The sequence below is a fragment of the Plectropomus leopardus genome, chromosome 13 (assembly GCF_026936395.1).
Source record: "Plectropomus leopardus strain MGB_pleo_1.0 chromosome 13, ASM2693639v1, whole genome shotgun sequence".
Lineage (NCBI taxonomy): Eukaryota > Metazoa > Chordata > Actinopteri > Perciformes > Serranidae > Plectropomus > Plectropomus leopardus.
Window position 1 is genome coordinate 26,785,965 of NC_142188.1, and position 19,489 is coordinate 26,805,453.

The 19,489-nt window shown below is 39.6% G+C and overlaps 2 protein-coding genes across 3 annotated transcripts; one reads left to right on the forward strand and one right to left on the reverse strand.

Moving 5' to 3' along the window:
* The first annotated feature begins 202 nt into the window (after nucleotides 1–202).
* sgpl1 (sphingosine-1-phosphate lyase 1) lies at nucleotides 203–15,804 on the forward strand. Of its 2 annotated transcripts, none has more exons than XM_042502131.2 (14): nucleotides 203–362; nucleotides 4,091–4,256; nucleotides 4,904–4,971; nucleotides 6,780–6,927; nucleotides 7,049–7,128; nucleotides 7,360–7,488; nucleotides 7,581–7,669; nucleotides 9,532–9,640; nucleotides 9,728–9,826; nucleotides 9,915–10,061; nucleotides 10,632–10,870; nucleotides 10,980–11,126; nucleotides 11,217–11,337; nucleotides 13,114–15,804. In XM_042502131.2, the coding sequence occupies exons 1-14, from the start codon at nucleotides 351–353 to the stop codon at nucleotides 13,249–13,251; spliced, it is 1,692 nt and encodes a 563-aa protein (XP_042358065.1). In that variant the 5' UTR covers nucleotides 203–350; the 3' UTR covers nucleotides 13,252–15,804. The 2 variants fall into 2 exon arrangements, with proteins under 2 accessions (XP_042358065.1, XP_042358066.1); XM_042502132.2 differs by lacking the exon at nucleotides 203–362 and adding an exon at nucleotides 2,406–2,565.
* pcbd1 (pterin-4 alpha-carbinolamine dehydratase/dimerization cofactor of hepatocyte nuclear factor 1 alpha) lies at nucleotides 15,792–19,385 on the reverse strand. The gene is made up of 4 exons (XM_042502431.2): nucleotides 19,240–19,385; nucleotides 18,343–18,474; nucleotides 18,163–18,243; nucleotides 15,792–16,329 (listed from the first exon to the last, which is right to left on the reverse strand). Exons 1-4 carry the CDS (start codon nucleotides 19,240–19,242, stop codon nucleotides 16,237–16,239), a joined length of 309 nt encoding a protein of 102 aa, XP_042358365.1. The 5' UTR covers nucleotides 19,243–19,385; the 3' UTR covers nucleotides 15,792–16,236.
* Nucleotides 19,386–19,489: the final 104 nt, after the last annotated feature.

Consider the following 19,489-nt stretch of genomic DNA (forward strand, 5'->3'; position numbering starts at 1 on the left):
GCGACGAACATTTGAACGCAGCATAAGCTCTTTGCTAACTCATCCACTTGTGAGCATCAAAACGTGCTGCGCTTGTTTCTGTAATGGTAGATCTACAAACTATGCGGCGCCATGCGTATACAGCACTTTCACGTTATCAGATTCGGCCACAGAGTTGTTAGATCTAAACGCTAAGCCCGCGCGCAGCTTTATGAGCGTGCTGCTTACTTCCTGAATCGGGGTTAGCTTGCTGCTGTGTTTGATAGTAGCATGTAGATGAGAGCCGAAGACTCAAAGCAGGCTGCTGGAGGTGACTTTCCTGAGTAGCAGACACAAAAAGAGGACTTCGGGTGAGAGTTTGCCTCGACAACATGGATTACTGGGTAGGTGTCGCTTCACTTTTAGTCTGTTTTCTTCGCAGGACGGCGGCAGTGCTGCTACAAGACGCTTGAAGAGGCGAAGACTTGTTTATCAATAGTGAAGTGAGCTAATGACCCGACTTGTTTTGCTCTCAGGGATGCTCCAAGTCCACAAACACCGTGTTTAACTGTGACCTTTGATATGAGAGCCTGGCCTTACAGATGTAAAGCTGTTTTTGAGGAAACACCTCTGATACTTTGGTTCCAGAAATGAGACATTTTACATAAAATGAGCCACAGTATGTTTTCACACACCCATAATAGGACAATAAAAGAGAGCACAGCGATGCTGTTTAGACATGTCTTTATGTTTTGCTTTCATTAAGTCAAAATCAGATTTATTTCTGTTGTATTTTTTGGATGAGGTGCCTGGCATTAAGGTTTACAGCTGCTTCCTATTGTTTATTGTAGCAGCCAGTGTTTAAAATTAGAGATCCTGTTCATGTTAAACCTGCAGGAAGTTTAAACAAAGCACTACTCTTAGTACTGCCACCAGAGAGCTGTTGAGATTTGTGGCTTTTTCCTTAAAGGAGCAGAATCAAGTTTTGTTGATGGTGGGTATTAGACTGAAGAGTCAGCACTAGAGGGCAGCTTGTCTGACACACATCTGCTGTCAGTGCAAAATTTATCTCCAAACTGTCTGTCACAGGGTCTCCCCCTGTTCAATTCAAGGAAGAGAAAGAAGAAGTAACTCAAAAAGCTTAATTATGATGAAGCTTCAAATTTCAGTGCCTGTCACAACAGCCCTGAGGCTCTGTATGAAGTTAAAAAAAAACCCAGCTGTAAATATTCCCTCATGAGTGATTTCTACATCTCTCTTTGTGTAAAAGCTGTTGTGATGTTGTGCTCGCAGTCCCTTGATGTATCCAGGAGCTGCAACCTCACACCCAGTACATTTCCATGAGAACATGACCTCCCCTTTGAGACAACAAAAGCTCTCCTTACAGAATAGTCAAATGTTGTATGAGGGGGAGCAAAGGAATGGGCGTCCACTCCTCAACAATGAATCGGACAATGCTGGGACAAGTGTCTTTGTGTGGACTCTGTGTAAGTTTCCCTCTGACAAAGATAGCAATTGAATGGTTTGGGCGTACCTGACGGAGAAACATAGACAGAAAAGTGTTGGATAACAGATAGAAGCCTGTATCTAAAGGGACTTGCCTTTTGCACCACTGATCGATAACAGAGTTTAATCTGTTCTTTATGACAGTTGCATGATCACTGATTGGCTTTACACCTGCAAACTCTGCCTTTACGCACAAACATGATCCCTGTCACGAAAACTCAAGTCAAGCCTCCCAGTCAGCACATGGTAATGGCTTATTTTCCGCTGCTTTCCACCTGGCTCTATGCAGCTGATCTGGCCAAACCTGTATCAGAACATGTTATCCAAACAGGCAGGTATGGCAGCTGCATTGTGGGCAGGGGGGCGGACTCCTGCGGCTCACTGACAGCCCTCCACTGAAGTTCAGTCACTGCAAACAACCTGATGTTCTCATCATTAAAACTCTTTTATGTATGAATTTTTCACTGTAAGCGGATGGTGCTTTGAGTTGCACAATGAACGTAGTGTTTCACTTGCACAAGGGAACTATTATGGGGTGTTTATATCAGGCGGAGCAGACTGGGATTACTTAAGATATTGTCTTTTGAACCTTAAGCTTTCCTCCATCTGATTGTGGCTGAGGTGAAGAAACAAGGGTCCGCGTTATCAAACAGTTGTGTCATAAAAACACCAGCAGGGAGGGAGATAATGGAAAGATAATTTTGCTGCACTTATGAAATAACATTCACATGTCGGTAGCTGTGATATTGCTGCGATTTAGGCTCACTTTGATCTTCTCAGGCTGCATTCAGATCTATAACAAACATTTGAGCATTTATTGGCGATCACGCTTGGAAATAAATGTGCATCATCATTTTATAGTTCTGTCTGTTTTGAGACGAACTTCCTGTCTTCTTGTCTGATCGGGATTGATTGCAAAACATCCCCTCCGCTGGCTGGATGTGTTGGTGCCGGTTTTGATTGCAGGGAGGAGTCTGCTGATAGTCGTGCAGGCAGCTGAGAGCGTTGTCTCACTCTCACCTGGAGAACGAAGACACGACTGCTGACAGTGTTAGTGTGAAGGGGGAGCTGAACTCTGTAGCTCTGACAATGTCTTCTGATGTAAGTACTTAGATTTGGGATTTGTGGTACTGGCATAAATATATATATTCATAGTAATCATACTTGGATTTTCAACATTTTCCATTTAATTGTCTCAGTACGAGTGAGTTTTGTTATTGAATTATAATTCCTTTGGTGTTGTGGACATCTTTAACTTATATGTGAAACTGTGATCCGGTGCTGAGGGAAGATTCTTCAAAAAATTAGTTGCCTACCTTTGAAAATAACTAGTTGTATCGTTATTCTTCCGTAAAATGAGTTGTTGGAGTATTTTTCTGTTTTATGGTAGGGTTAGGCAATATTTCAATATTACATTGTTGTCGTGATATGAGATATCTTATTACAGTAATGTGATTTCATTTTCTGAACTTTCCTGAACCCCCAAAACCTATAATATTGTCACATTAATGATATTACCTTGATATCGATAATGCAACAATATTGTAAAGTTGAATGTTGGTCTTTCTACAGAATATTTACACAATGAGATTTTTTTCAAAATAATCATCATTAATGTGGATGTAATGACAAAGTTGGTGAGGTAAAAATAACAGAAGAGCTAAAATAGTATGTTAAGTTGTAAATATACATGGCTTAACTGTAATTCGGCCTTGAAAACCAGGAGAAGACTTGTGATTTTACGATATCCAAAATCTAGGATGACGTCTAGTCTAATGTCATGATGTCAGTATAATATTGATATATTGCTTACACCTACTTTGACCAATTATAGTTGACTGTTTATCAAACATACTTTTACTGTAGTTTTTCAGCTGGCAACAGGGCACTGCCAGAGATGCCACGCAATCACGCTGACTGAATTAAAAACATATTTCACATCAAAACTTCATTTTACAGTATTTTATCAGATGCCAGAGTGTAGGCTTGGGTGGTATCAAGGTATTATGATATATCATAAGGTATAAGGTATGATTTTTAATACTGTCAAAATGATAGACGCACCTCTTTATATTAAACTGATGCAGAGATGCTGTGTTGAGGTGGTGTAGTGCACAGCCTGCACCGGCAGTGGTCACTGAAACAGGCAGCTAATGGCAAAATGGCCCATTTTGGAGTTTTACCAAAAAAAAACCTTATCTTTAGACGACTTCTTCTAATTATAAAAGCATAGCCAGAAAGACACTTATTTCCTATCTTTTCACTATTCTGCTAGCCATAAGTATTTAAACCAAGCAAGACTTGTCTAAGTAGGCCAGCTGCATATTAGAAACACAGCATTGTTGGCTAGACAATGACGTACATGCTATGATAAATTCTATCACCAGTAGCGCATCTTTCCAGTTTTGCTGATTGATTTTTAAAAAATTAAAAGGAAATTGTATATAACATTCTACAATTAATCAAACAGCACATTGAACTTTTCTGCTGATATGCAGCTTTTTCAGCTAACTAAAAACATGGGAGAGCAGTCTTTTACAGTTGATCAGACAAGCTGATATTGCAGTAAAGATGAAAAATATTTTCTTAAAGATTTGTAACGGTAGTATTGTGTCTTTGTGTCCAGAGTGCCTTGGAGGTGTATAAGGAGATGGTCCTGCTGTACCTGGAGCAGGGCCGGCAGCAGGTCAACTTGCGCTGTGCGGACCTGGAGCCGTGGCAGATCATCGGAGCAACAGTCATCACCACACTGGGAGCGGTCTGGATCAAAGGCTTCCTCTTCCAGCAAGAAAGTAATCTTTCACACGTGATTTGTGGGTGTACAGCAGGGGGGGACTTATTCAGACGTGATGAGACATGAAAAGAGCTAACAACTTAAAACTGTTGAGGCCATTTTCACAAAGCTTTTCAAGTTCCTGCTCATGCTTGGACAGTTTAACTGTATGTGAGTTTGGCTGACACACTGTAATTGCAGCCATTCTGTGAACTGTTAACGTCAGATTAGCTAATAATCTACTGGATTGTATCTCGAAATGTGGTCCAAGCAATTAAAGTTTATCTCTGCAGTTAATATCTTCTAGCACACTGCTAGTTTTTATAGTATGTTTGACTCAGTGAATACCTTTAAATCAACAAGACTTTCTAGATCTGCTATCACTCAATCAGTGGTTGAATTCCTCAGCAACAAGGATAGCTCCACCCGTCTTACTGCATCTACCAGAGAGTGAAAGTTGGTCAGATTGAGGCTTCTTGAAGGAAACTGCACGTCTTCAGTGCTTTCAGGGTCAGAGTTAAATGCTTTGCGAATATGGTTCCCATTTTCACAGAGCACGTCTTGTCTTGACGCGTGATTATAGGTCATAGTCAGCTGTTTAATGTTTGTGGCTGATTGTGTGCCAGCCTCTCACCACAGCTGCTGCCTTGTGTTTTTGGCTAATAGGTCTCCGGTCCCGAATCAAGAAGCAGTGCTTTCGACTCATCAGGAAAATACCCTTTGTTGGCGCAACAGTAAGTATCAGTGGTGAATGTGTTCCCTCTTTTCCAAGCAGATGTGCACTGACTCTGGCGTCTAAGCTCTTATGAGTCATTCTTGGATGACTGAGTAGAGCGTGCAGGGGGGGAAGGAGGGGGGTCAGACCTTTGGCACACTTAACATCACGCACTGGTGATAACATTCGGTTACCTCTGGTCATTATGTCACCAGTTGAGAGCTCACTGTCAGGGTTTATCTTGAAATTTAGATAAAACAGTGGACATGTTGTCACGTTCAGTCAGATACAAAGTTGCTTCACATTCGCTTATTTTAGGGAAGAAGTCGAGATGATATGCAGGTCATCATTTCGAAATGAACCCTGAGGTGGTGATGCATGTCTTGAATCACTCAAGAGCAAGCCAGTCTCTATAAACCTCCATTATAAAAAGTCCAACTTCATGCAGAAATAATCATGTTTATAGTCTAGATTAATTTTAATAGAACACACCTGTTTAAATGTTATTAAGACTAAGGCACTCATAATAAATAGATTGGCCACTTGTCCATTGTTAAGCTGCTACCATGGCTACAAAGTTGGCAAGGTACCGTAACCATTGTGTAACCTCAGATTCAGAGTATAGGTGTAGCTGTAGTTGTTTTTGTCATTTAATTGTGTTTTCAGTTCATGAAAGTTAACTAACGTTTTGGTCACCCAAAAAAATCATATTCAGTGCCACTAAAAGACCCTCTAATGAGTTGGATGTTTTTTTGGAAAATACTTTTAGTTTTAATAGTTTTAAGCCTGTTTTTGCTATCCAAAAATTAGCGTTAACATCATTATAGTTAACTATTGCTGTAAACTGGGTCCCAAGAAAGCCGCTCAGCCTTGCCTCCAATTTTTCCCTGTGGCCACTCATGGTACAGCAGCAAAAAAAAAAAAAAAAGAAAAACCTTCAGCCCAGAAAGTTCTTCCCCATAGCCCACCATTGTAAAAGACTCAAACTTCAAATCAGGTCAGTTATGACTCTTTCTGTGATGAATGTTTGAGCCATGAAGGTAAATCTGTAAAACTTTCCTCAAGCTGAGAAAAGTGATTAAAAATTAAAAATCCATGACATCATCACAATTTAAAGTCTTGAAGCCAAACTTGGAGGTGGAGCCAGCGGGAGAAACACTGTTGCGTGTATTTGTGGGCTGCATACCTAATGAGTAAACTCTGAAGCAAGAAAACCTTTTTTTGGCGTATGCTTCAGTTGAGCAGCTCCATAGCACAAATAGGTGCCATCTTTCCATCCGTTATGTAGTTAGCATGGTGCATCTATGCTATAAATGCACCGTGCTAACTAAGCTAGCAGCTAGCTTAGGGTAAGCTCCACCCTCTTTAAATGTGGTCACTTTTGGTTCCAAAAATTCAAGATGGTGTCAATTAAAATATCAAACTCGAGGCTTTAAAGTCCACAAACCAATAGGTGACATCACTGGAGCGATGTCAGTTATTTTTATACTGGCTATGGCTGTACATTATCCCGCTTAATACATGGGTACAACAACAGATTAATCTTATTTTCTTTGTCTTTAAGAATTTAGACAAAAAATATAGATTTAAAAACCATTTCATTCATTTAAAAATGATTTTATTGCTCCCGTCAGACTCAATGATCAGAACTGTGTTTAGAGCAACAGTCTGCTGTACAGAAATAACACACTGTAAAATGCCATATTTGACCAATCAGAATCAAGCATTGACCAAAGCTGTAATAACATGCTTTGCTTTACTGCTGTTTTCACTGCGTCCACAGACAGTGGATGTCTGTAAAGTAACTGTGTTGTCTCTTAATGACAGATTCAGAGCCAGCTCAACAAGGCTCTGGACGACATGTCTGCCAGTCTGTTTACTCTGAAGGAGGGGATGAGCTACACCAAACAGCTGCCCTCCAAAGGCCTCTCCCAGAGCCAGGTGCTGGAAAAAATCAGAGAGTACGAGACTCTGAGTAAGTCGTCATTCATTCCTCAGCTTCATTATCTGTACAGCTGACTTTCCAGTCATTACTAGTGAAAAGAAAACCTGTTGCGTCTTTACATTTTGAAAAGAAATGTCTTGTGTCGTCACAGATGAGGTGCCGTGGGAGAAAGGATGTGTTTCAGGGGCCGTGTACTGGGGAGACGAATCGCTCACCAATCTCCTGGTGAAGGTATGAATCTTTCTCTGGACTTTGGTATTCCAAGCATGAATAGTCAAGGTTGAACTTGAATACATTTCTGTGTTGGCTACAGTGAGCAGGACTGAGTTACTTTTTGTTTATTTTTTGTATTTTCTGACAAACATCTCTTTGTCATACCTTTCAAAGAGATTACTGCCACCCTGCTTTGTGCGTCACAGTAAATATTTGGCCTTTATCTTTGCTTCTTTGTCTTGTTTGTAGGTATATGGAGATTTTGCTTGGAGTAACCCACTTCACCCAGACATCTTTCCTGGCGTAAGAAAGATGGAGGCAGAGGTTGTCAGAATGTCTTGCACACTTTTCCACGGTGGGCCGAATGCCTGCGGCACAGTAAGTTTATTACGAACATATGCTCACAAATTGTTTAAGCTAAGGATGGATGGATGCTAAGCCTTTGAGCAAATCTCTGTCTTTGTGTCCAGGTTACTTCAGGAGGAACTGAGAGCATACTGATGGCCTGTAAGGCGTACCGAGACATGGCGCATGAACGTGGTGTCAAACACCCGGAAATGTAAGTGGAGCTTCATTAGACATGGTTAATGAGGAATTTTGAGGATTTCTCTTTGTCTTAAATCCCTTTGTCTTCTTCAGATTTTAGTACAATCTTGAAACCCATCGGCTAACAGCTATAAAGCCTGTGAGGGCAATGGGCTGGTAGTTTTCTCTTTAAACAGATATCTGCATATGAATACGGAATAATTTAAAAACAAAGCTTAATCGTCATCAGATGATAGCTGAAAAGTTCCGCGCAGACTGTTTACATGCCACTCAAATGTTATCGGACTACAAACAGAAACCAGTACACTTTTGAAAACAAAATCTTGTCCCGCTGTGTGTGTTGATGTGTTGGTATCGGACTTTTAATTTTTCACAATCTACATACATTCAGACAAGTACAGGGTCTTCTGATTTCCATTTTAGTTTTACACATTTTTAGTCCGTAATTAAGATTTCTGCAAACTCAGCTGCTGTGCCAAAGCTAAGGTTTAAATTTGTGAAGTTACCCAGAAGCCAAAATTCAGGGTCCACTCGGACATTGATGCCTTAGATTAGTGATGTAATGTTGTATTCATTTTGCTTACTTCCTCCATTTTTAACACCAAAATAAAAACGTCTCTCATTTCATGTGCTTGTTAAGCTTGAATAACTTGTTACGGCAGTATTGTTTCAAAAAGCATGTCCCCCATGCACAGCAATAACAGTCCTTATAACCTGGTGCAGGTAACAGCAAAAAAAATCAGATTGATAGTAAATAAGTAGATTCACCTCACACAAGAAAGCTGAAATACTTTTAATTAGTCTTCATTTGAAACGGTACCAACAATACGTTTCGTCCATGGCTTCATTGGGTTTTCTCAGTACTGCACTTCATCATGGTCAAAATGAATACAAAAATAATCCAAGACATTTTTAAGTGGTTATCTCAGATGAGCAAATGTGGTTTAATGCTACAGGTCACAGAGTTCTGGAGGCACAAAACAAACTGTTGTTATTTAATTGAAGAAGTCAGGAAATAATCGGCCAGTTTTCCATGTGTGATCAGATTTCTGTGGAAAGCAGAGCGCAGTAAAAGTGACAGCTGTTTACCTCGCTAAGTTGGAGTTCTGCAGCTTGTCGCCTGCAGCTCTTCGTGTAATAGCTCACTGTGGCTGCTCCTCTTTCTTTAACTGCTCCCTGTAAAATTTCAAACTGATCAGCTGTCAAAAAAATGCAGAAGATTACCATTGTCTTGTTTTGTAGATGCATTTTTGCTGAACAACAGTGGTAACTGAAAAACAAATCCCCCTTCTAGTTAATGTGAAGCTGCAGCTGTAGGAAATGTTTACTTTGTATAAGCAGTAACTTAATTACAGCATTTTTTCAGACATCTAGATCACAATACTGCAAATATATGCAGATATTGCAGAATTTAATCAGTGGGCCATAAGGTCAGTCAATATTGTTTTTTTTATTGCAAGACAAAAGACAGAACACTGACAAAACTAATAAACCCCAACATGACAACAATGAGATGAAATAAGAACAGTTAAAAAAACAGGTCAGTTAACAAAATTTCCACAAGGGTCAAGAATGTTGATTTGATGTTAGTGTATGCGGTGTGTGTGTGTGTGTGTGTGTGTGTGTGTGTGTGTGTGTGTGTGTGTGTGTGTGTGTGCGTGTGCGTGTGCGTGTGCGTGTGCGTGTGCGTGCGTAAGCATGTGCCCATAGGCACATACTATTGTGCTTCCTCATTTGGCAATAGATAGAGACTTAATAGGCATTTATTCAAATGAAAACCTTCAGGATTTTTAACTTTTTAACCTCGTCTTTTTCCTGATTGTGTTTCACTCTGAAGTTTCATCCATAATTTTTGTGTATTTCTGCTTTGTGCAGTCTTGCACCTGTGAGCGTCCATGCAGCCTTTGACAAAGCAGCACATTACTTTGGGATGAAGCTTGTTCACATTCCTCTCGACAAGAAAACCATGAAAGTAGACGTGAAGGTGAGGGTACAGAAGACAGAGAGCATGTGTTAATCAACTGCTATTGTTAGACATTAGTAATTCCCGTATTGTTTCTCCTTTTTCAAGGCTATGAAGAGAGCCATCAACAAGAACACCGCCATGCTTGTGTGCTCGGCGCCTCAGTTTCCTCATGGAGTCATGGATCCCATTGAGGAAGTAGCCAAGGTCAGAAGTGAAACATTTTTCCCCTAAAAAGGTTCAGAAATGAAAACAAGAAAGTCAAACCTCTGACACTTTCCTCGGTGTGTTCCAGCTGGCTGTGCGCTACAACCTCCCACTGCATGTGGATGCCTGTCTGGGAGGTTTTCTCATTGTCTTCATGGCCAAGGCTGGTTACCCACTCGCCCCATTCGACTTCAGGGTAAAGGGTGTTACCAGCATCTCTGCAGACACCCACAAGGTAAGGAGTGGTTGTTGCATGCTTCTGTTTAACTTACATACAAACTTCTTGACTGTTCTTTTCCAAACTGAATTCAACACATACACAAGGTTTAAAAAAATACAATATCTAATAAATTCAGAAAATAGACACTTGCAATTGCAATGGAATTTAAAGGGACAGTCCATCCCAAAATCAAAAATACATATTTTTTTTCTTAGCTGACGTGTTATTTATCAATCTAGATTCTTCTGGTGTGAGTTTGTGGGTGTTGGAGATGTCAGCCGTAGAGACGTCTGCCTTCTCTTCAAAATAATTGAACTAGATGGCACTCGGCTTCTTGTGCTCAAAGCGCCTAAAAAAAAAAAAACCCAAAAACTTGAAAACTCAACAGCAATTTTTTTTCCATGATCCGATTACTTAAGATAATCCTTGGATCTTGTGAGCAATAATCTTCCTGAACTACACCTGCTAACCATGTCAACAGGCAGAAGGAAGCGTCAAGTGTGCAGTCTTAACTGGCTCCAGGCCATATTTTTATAGTTATTCTAATACTGCATTGTGTGTGTGTGTCACTGCATTCTTCTCCAGTACGGTTACGCCCCCAAAGGTTCCTCAGTGATCCTCTACAGTGATAAAATGTACCGTCACTACCAGTACTTTGTGGCTCCAGACTGGCAGGGGGGAATCTACGCCTCGCCCTCTATAGCAGGCTCCAGGCCCGGAGGAATCATCGCCGCCTGCTGGGCGACCATGATGCACATGGGAGAGAACGGATACATAGACGCCACCAAGAAAATCATCAGCACAGCACGCAAAATCAAAAAAGAGTAAGACACTTATGCTTTTTGACACTAACAGACAAGAGCGCTTGAGATTTGATTCATGTGCATAATTTAATTATCACCTCCAACATGTACATTTTTTTTTTACCAACAGAATCAGCAAGATAAAAGGTGTGTTTGTGTTTGGGGACCCGGAGGTGTCAGTGGTGGCAATGGGCTCAGATGTTTTTGATATTTTCCGTCTGTCTAACGCGCTGACGTCAAAGGGCTGGAATCTGAACACACTGCAGTTCCCATCCAGGTACATCAATTTTTAAAAATCAGTTTAAGAAATGTCATAATGATGATAAATAATCAGTAATGTAACAACTGTTGATCTTCTCTCTTACAGCATTCACATTTGTTGCACAGTTCTGCACACACAGCCAGGCGTCGCCGATCGGTTTGTCCGTGATGTCAAAGAGCAGGTCACCATCATCCTCGAGAACCCCAAAGAGAAAACCACAGGGATGGTGAGCTGGCTCTAGTTACACAGACTTGTTCAATTCGCATTCATACACTAAATATACAGCACAATATTTAATTAGTACATTGCTCTTGAATTCATTCATTCAAGAGCAGGTTTCTTATCATGTTGAGTCTTGTTACATTTTGCAGTAACACATTGCCACACTGACAATCATCAATAAATTCAATAAACAGTACAGTTTCCATTCCAACTGACCTACATATCTTTGGACTGAAAGAGGAAACCTGACAACTCAAAGGAGAGAAACCCGATAGTGTATTTCCATCTATCATTAAGCCAAGTGCAGGATTACAATTAAAGTGAAATATGTTTTTCCAGTCTCTATTTTGTATACTGCAGTAGGTACACGTGGCACTTTGTTGTTCTTCTGCACAAGCTGTCATTGACACAAACTGCACTTGCTGTTTGGTGTGTCAGTTTTAAATTGAGAGTAAACTCCATCTAGCACGCACAAACCCCCTCTGTGCCAGTCCGGTTTGTTAGGAGCACACCTGTGAGTGAAGCGTCACCTTCAGTAGAATAACAGAAATGAGAACAAAGGCCATACATGCACAACCCTACTGGGAAAAAAACATGAGATTACAGTGAAATATAAAAACACTGCTAATACAAAAAATAAATTAGTTGAGACATTTAGAGTTTTTTTTAAATGTCTTTGTGCATTTACTATTTTCTAGTACATTATTGATTTGACAAACACCCAGCTCAGAGAAAATTAAGGTATCGTGTGCACCTGATTGCTAGTTATCTCAAAAATCTTATTCTTTCTCTGAAATGTCAGTCAGTCAGCTCTGAACACAGGGTTATGAAATACATGTTCATCTGGACTAAATATCCATTAAATGCTTGGAAATAATAGAAAAAAATGAATTTGCTTGAGAAGGTAGGTTTCAACATTTTCAAAGTAATCCAGAAATCGTTGTCTGTACATCATGGATACACTGCAAACACTTATTTATTTATTTAATTACTTATTTAGTTTTTTATTTTGCACATGACATTCACAGTTATGTTCTGTTGGTTACAAAAAGTTATAGTAATACACTTTTGATGTGACTGAAACTGTTTTAAACCAGCATTACATCAGTGCTCCTCTTTTTGTTTTTGGTTTTTCCTTTTTAAACCAGAAAACATGTTTAGAAAAGTAAATAAAATAATGTAAAGTTATATAAGATAAAATCTCTCTCTATATATATACATTTACACATACATTTGCTCCTACATGTTAATTCTGCATACTTTTAATGGTGGTAATTGTAAAATGTAACCAGATAAAGATAAAAAAAGAGTGTCAAGTTATAAGCTCAACCTTACTAATTTCATCGTTATATGACACCTCATATTTGCATCACCCGAAGCATTATGGCAACTGCAGTTTCAAACTCACGAGTATAATAATCTAATAAAGACAAGAACATCAGGAGTCAAGCCATGAATATTAACTATTTTTTCCTGTGGAGTTCATCCGATGAGGAATTTCATTGTGTCAGACATTGAAAATATATACCATCTATAGTATATACAGATTAGAGGAAGTGTTTTCTTTGGGGTTGTTAAAAGGTATGTTGGGAGATGTAGGAAACAAAGGAAGTGCAAGTAGTTGAGGAAGCTTTTTAAGAAAAGTAAACAGTCAAGTATTTCCTGAAATGCTCTTGAAACCAGAAACTGATAATTGCTGGTGTAAAAGCAGTTTCTTTTTTTCTTTTTTCTTTTACTCATGTGTGCTTATGAACTCACTTGTGTCTTCCTCCTGTTTCAGGGAGCGATCTACGGCATGGCCCAGTCTATCCCAGACAGATCCATGGTCACAGAGATCTCCCGAGGTTTCCTGGACTGTCTCTACAACACTGAGGTGTCAAACACGAGCCACATGAACGGCAACGGCAAAGCCCACTGAGGCAGGACCGGGCCCTACTGGCCCGACCCCACTGCACGCAGGGAAACACGCTCGCCTCCTCCCAGAGCTCAACGGTTGCCTTATCTTGCATCCCTACACCATACGGAAAACATCTGCAAAGTTCTTTGAAGCACAAGCCATCGTCATTTTAATCAGCCCAGAGGGGAATCACTTTGCCTAAGTGGCTCAGAGAAGAAAAAAAAAGATGGTTTCCAAACGAGTTTTAGTCTTTTCATTTGATTTTATTAATGTAGTGAAAGTGTGTATATGTGTTATTTTATTTGTTTTCAAAGTTCATTTCAATTTTAGCTTTTGTCAAATGCATACGTCTGTCATAATCTCTACTGATCACAAAGCAAAAACCATTCCGTTTTTTTTTTGTTTTTTTTTTTACTGCCAGAACATTTCAGCCTCTCGCCATCACTGCTTCACTATCTGTGATGACTTGGCAAAAACACAGACCACTGAAAGCTTGTTAGAAACGCTGTGCCGCCCTCTAGCATGAAACCTGATGTACTGCTTTAGACTGGCTCCTCGTGGAGACCGGTCGAAGGTGAAAGTTATCATGATCATGTAGCAGTTCTCTGGTAGACAGCATTTTTAACTTAAAAGCACTGCAATGCCCTGACGAGAACAAATCAGGTTAATCTGTGAATCACTTGAAACAACAGTTCTGATGTTATAGTTGAAGTTTGTCTGTAAGCATGAACATGCATGTCTTTGTTAGCACTTAGTATGATGACACTCAGTTTGTGTTAGGTCTGCATTCGTGGTCCATCTACAGTGGTTGGATTTGGATAGTGGGAGCTTTTAATGTCATTAATAATAAATAAAATTGTCTTTTAAATTAAAATAAGGGAGAAATTTTAACCAGGCCATTATAGCAGCTAGTGGAATCCAAATCTTAATTGCCACTTTGGTTACTTTTGGGATTGCTTTTCAAATTTGGAAAATCTACACAGAAGCTGGCTTGTAAAGTAAAGCAATGAAATGTATCATCTTTTAATAGACGAGACTGAAGGCTGATTCCATTTCTTGTCTACTGTATGTTATCAAGAAGCAAAAAAATCCCGTAATATTTCCTCTGTAGACTCACCTGTGTACCACCTTGTTTTAATCATTTGTCTCCTAATTCAATCTACCTCAGTTTCTACTTGATGCAAATGTCATTTTTCATCCTCAGAAACCCAATCTAACAGGGCCACTGTTTTTTCTATTAATTGCTAACATTATAAACGTGTAAGGGCAAACTGTAATAAAGTGTTCTTAGACATACTGAAAGAAAACAGATCCACTGTGATGGTGGTTATTGATCCACAGACTGATACATTTGAGAGTTTCATGTTGGGAGAAACCCACTCTGCCCTGTCTGGATGTGGATATTTTTCGGTAAATATCCTCTCAGCAGGATACACATCTACTAACAGGTTGACAACTTAACGATGCATTCTGTAACACCAAAACAACCTTGTCTTGTTCTCTTTGCTTCCCTAATATTGCTTGTTGACATTGTGTATTTCCATGAAATTATTTCCATGTTTGTGCAATATCTAACTTTTTCCTTTTATGAAGTGAAACGAAGGGGAATGCTCTGCTATAAATGTTTTAGAAGCATAGTGTTGAATGACAGCACATTGGCATTGTTAGTGTAATTTAAGCATTTGTGTGACCACTGGGTGTTTATTAATCACTTAATTTGTAAGTCTTCTTTGTGAGCGTTTGTATTTTTACATACTGAGCAGTTTTCAAGAGATTACACATGAATGTATTTAGGTTCTTCTCTGTCTTTTAGTCAGTATGTAGTTAAAAGACTGATGACAGACAGGACACAATGTCCCCACTAACAGTCGAAGCTCATACTATAATCATATGTCCATCCATCCATCCTTAAACAGTGTGCCCAGTGACAGGGTGTGGTAACCCATGCCCATGCAAAAACAAAAAAGACTTTCCAACAATGAATCATCCTGTTTGCTTTGGAGAAATATCCTCAAAAATTCTGACGATTGAACAGCCAAGAAATCTCTTTTGAATAAAAACTGTTCATGCAAATGCCTCTTTAAGCATTTAAGTGACTACAAACTGTAACAGATTAATTAGAGGTCTGCGAAGAAAATCTAATTTGTGTTGTTGCATTTGGCAACGTAGCAATAATGAGTGTTCACCTCTGTGCCTTCAGAGGTTTGAACTCATGACGTCATAGCAGATCTTCTCTCTAACGTCCTCAGGGATTTGGCTTCATAATGGCAACATCATTAAGATCTACTGGTCTTTGAAACATGCACAGGGTGGACGAATAACAGGGGACCGAGGTGATTTGACTTGTTCAAAGTTGTACGCTATGTCATCATGAGGTTCTGAATGTACAAGGTCTAAAGATTTGCATCCTTGTTTTAGCAGATGTATTTTGAGTTCAGAAGCACCTGCTTGTCTCCCCGAGCAAACACTGCTAACTCAGTCAGAGCTGCCAACACAGTCACACTCTGATTGACCACAGCAGATGGTCTACAGCATTGTGTTTTCAATAAAAATGCATTCAGTCTGATGAGAAAATCTTTTTTTGGTCTTTTTTTTCATTTACAAGAACAGTTTGACAAAAAATAGCATTTACTTGACAGCAAAGTACAAAAACATTGGCACATAAGACACAGTTGTGACAGAGAGACACATGTTTTGTGGAATTGATGCTGAGGAATTGATTGGATTCTTTTTTTACTTAAATGTGTAAACATTTTACTTTTTACCTTTGGCTAATAATCTCTTTTATTCACCAACTGCGAAACCAACAGCACATTTCTAAAGATGCATTGGACCCTTTGCAGATTAACACCTACAGCTACATTTTCACAATTCATTTAAGACAGTGGTTCATATTCTTTGGGTTCACAGATCACATCCTCAAATTTCTCAGTGGAGTATAAATGAAGAGCGATGACTTCCAGCTCTGCAGTTTCCACTGTTGAAATGACTGGTAGTGTGTGCAGCTCACATTAATGATGCCTGGTCAATGAATGTGGCCAACGTGATGTCTCGCTGGGACAGTCCTCCACAGTCATGTGTGCTGAGAGTAATCTGGACCTGTAGGAACAAAGGAACATGAAGCAGGGGACTCATCATATCACCAAAGAAGGCATGGCTTTCCCAAGTAAATGTGTTTACAGTAGAAAAAAAGATAGGGCTTTAATTAGAAACCCTCAGAATGCAAAGCAGGCAACCTAATAATGGCATCACCCACTATTTCCTTCTCACAGTAAAGAAAATAAAAAAATAAAGCAAATATCTATCCCTGCCTCCCTTCCATCTTTAAAAGACTGAAGTTGTGATTGAAGCGGTTTATGTGTCGGCTAAAATAAAGGCCCTGAAAGCAGTTAAGCAGAAAGCAGATGTGCAAAGTGTCACTTGATGTTTTTATGTTCAAACAAGTAAAATTGAAAGGCAACCATTAAAAGTACCTGGCACCTAAGAAAAGCCAGCAGTTAAAATGTCAGTTCAGGTGTAGTCAACAGTAAAATTAATTGAAATGCATAGGCTAAAAAGTTAAAAGTAAATGATGAAAGCAGTGTCAACCCAGTTTGATTAAAAAAGTTAAATAAAGACTAAATGTAAATGTAAATATTTTATTAATGCATTGCTTGCCTGGAGAGATATTTGGGGCTATGTTTCAATAAAACTAAAAATTTTAAATATGGTTTATTTATTTATTTATTTGGCTACCCCCTACATTGGCATCTAGAGGGTAGCAACAAGCTCTAACGCAACACTGAATATCGCGATACAACTTGATATCGCGTACGGGAACATGTCTGACTTGCCTATAATGCATCTGTGGAGCATGTCAACAAATAGTCGCCTGCTGTCTCGTGACAACGTTAGCAGTCATTTGCGGTCGTGTTTCTGACCACCTGATGAATGTAAGTCTAACATTTGCTCTCTTTTAGGTCTGTTTTGGCCTCTTTAGCTGTGAAATGCTCCAATATGGTCACTAGCAAGTAGCTAGCTAACTGCGTCTGCTGTTTGGTGCTAAAAAAGTAACGGTTAGCTAGCATAAAAGTTTGTAGCTTTTGGCAGTTTTACCTGGAAAACAGTCGTCTCATTAGCTTTACAATGTGCACCTGTGAGCTTTGTGACAGCAGACAGTTGTGTTTACAGTGGTGGAAGAAGTATTCAGAGATTTTACAGATGTAAAGGTTGCCATACTACAATGTAAAAATATTCAGTTACAAGTCCAGCATTCAGAATTGTACCCAAGTAAAAGACCTAGTATTAGCATGAAAAAATCTGAAAGAAACTTGAGTAAAGGCACTCATTAATGCAGAATGACCCATTTCAGAATGATATATTATTGGATTATAACTACTAAGCATTATTGTGCTAATTTCTTTAATGTTCTAGCTAATAATGGTGTGGATAATTGTAATTTCTTTATATGCATGAACTGTTGGGTAGTTTAATCCAATGATTCTCAACCAGGGGTTCTTGAGGGAGTTGCAGGGTGTTTCCAGAAAAATGGCGAATAGTTTATATATATACCGACCAACATTTGCTTCCAAAATATAGTGAAGTACAAGTACAGCGTAGGATAAAATAGAAATACTCAAGTACAAATATCTCAAATGTGTACTTAAGTACAGTACTTGAGAAAATGTACTTAGTGGCATTCATCCACTGAGCAAATGAGCCTCTTTGTCTGTCTTAATACAAGAACCCTTTTGCTTATGATTTTGCAGATAATTTAGATTATGTTATATAAATTTGAAGCTTCTGTACATGTTCGCAATACTAGACTTTTCTTGATTAAGAAAAGACAATTGGGATCAAGTCCGGTTGTAATTTATTCACTGATGCAACAAGAATGCAACTATCTGCAAGACTGTAAGCTGCTTTGCATGAATAAATATTAGTATTTTATACCTTATTATAGACATTAAACCACTCAGGATGATGGTCCATCTTCTCTGCTTGTAAAGCCACTCTGGACATGAAACCAAAAGCCTGAAAGGTAAGAACATCATATACTAAAGTCAAGCAGTCATGTATATACATAATGTACAGAAGCTGTTAATTTTGTGAGTTAATTGTGATATTAAAAACCTGATTGAAGTCTTTAAAAATAAACTCTTTGTAAATGGCGTCCCGTCCCACAACCTCAACCCACTGAGCGTTGCGCAGCAGGGGGAGTAGGTGGGTCCTCTCCTCCTCAGTCAGACTCTGAATTTTACCAGCCTGGTAGGAAAGAGCAGAGGCAACAGATCTGAGAGGGGCAGTTTCACAAACACAAACTCTGATTGGTTGCATGAGATCCCATCTGGAAACAATGAGAGGCTGCATTCCTGGTTTAAAAAACTAGCTGGTTCAAAGGTATGTGGAGGTGGTGTTGGTGGGAGGGGGTCAGGCTCCCTTTTAGTCACTCAGTTCCTAATCTTGACACATGATTCAGGGTCACACGGGTGTTTAAGTTACTTAAACTTGTTTAATTCAGCCCTCATGACCCTGACTCCAAACTGCACTGTCAACATTTCACAACATTCCCCAAATAGATGCCTGATTTTATTACACAATCAAGAAGGGACTTTTGAAGTCTTTGTCCCCAGATGAGCAGTCATGCTCGCACACCGTAAGAGCAAATAGATGTCACAACAACCAGAAGCAGAGCAGTGACATCAGCAGGTATCATAGCAACCCTCTAATCAGTGGAGCGAATGTGCAGCACACAGACAATAGCCACTGGCTTAAACCTCATCTATTCATTACGTGTGAAGGCTTAATGCGCACACAAAGACAGGAAATGTGCTTATGTCAGTCGTATCCATGCAAGATCAAACTGGCACGTATAAAACTTGATATCAAATTTATCTTCCTGCATTTGTCAGACAGCAATAAAACATCATCTAGTGGAGTTGTAAACTATGAGAGACTAAACAGCAACAAGTGTGTGAGTCGCCTTGTGTGGCAGAGTGAACACACACTGCAGAGAGGTTGTGTACTCACCATGTTTGCAGTGTTTTCATGCACAGATGAGGTTCAGCTGTAGCTCCCTGTTGCACAGATCTGCTGTGGCAGCCAGTGAGAGCGACTGGAGTGAATCTATCTGACACATGAGCCGTAGGTCCTGCTTAGCTGCCCCTGCTGGAGCCTGAGCAGAAATCCTCACTGCTGATAGGCTACTCAGCCATCTGTCAGCATGGGTTTAATCATAAACTGTCATCTGTTGCACAAGGCATGTATGAGGCCAGCTATT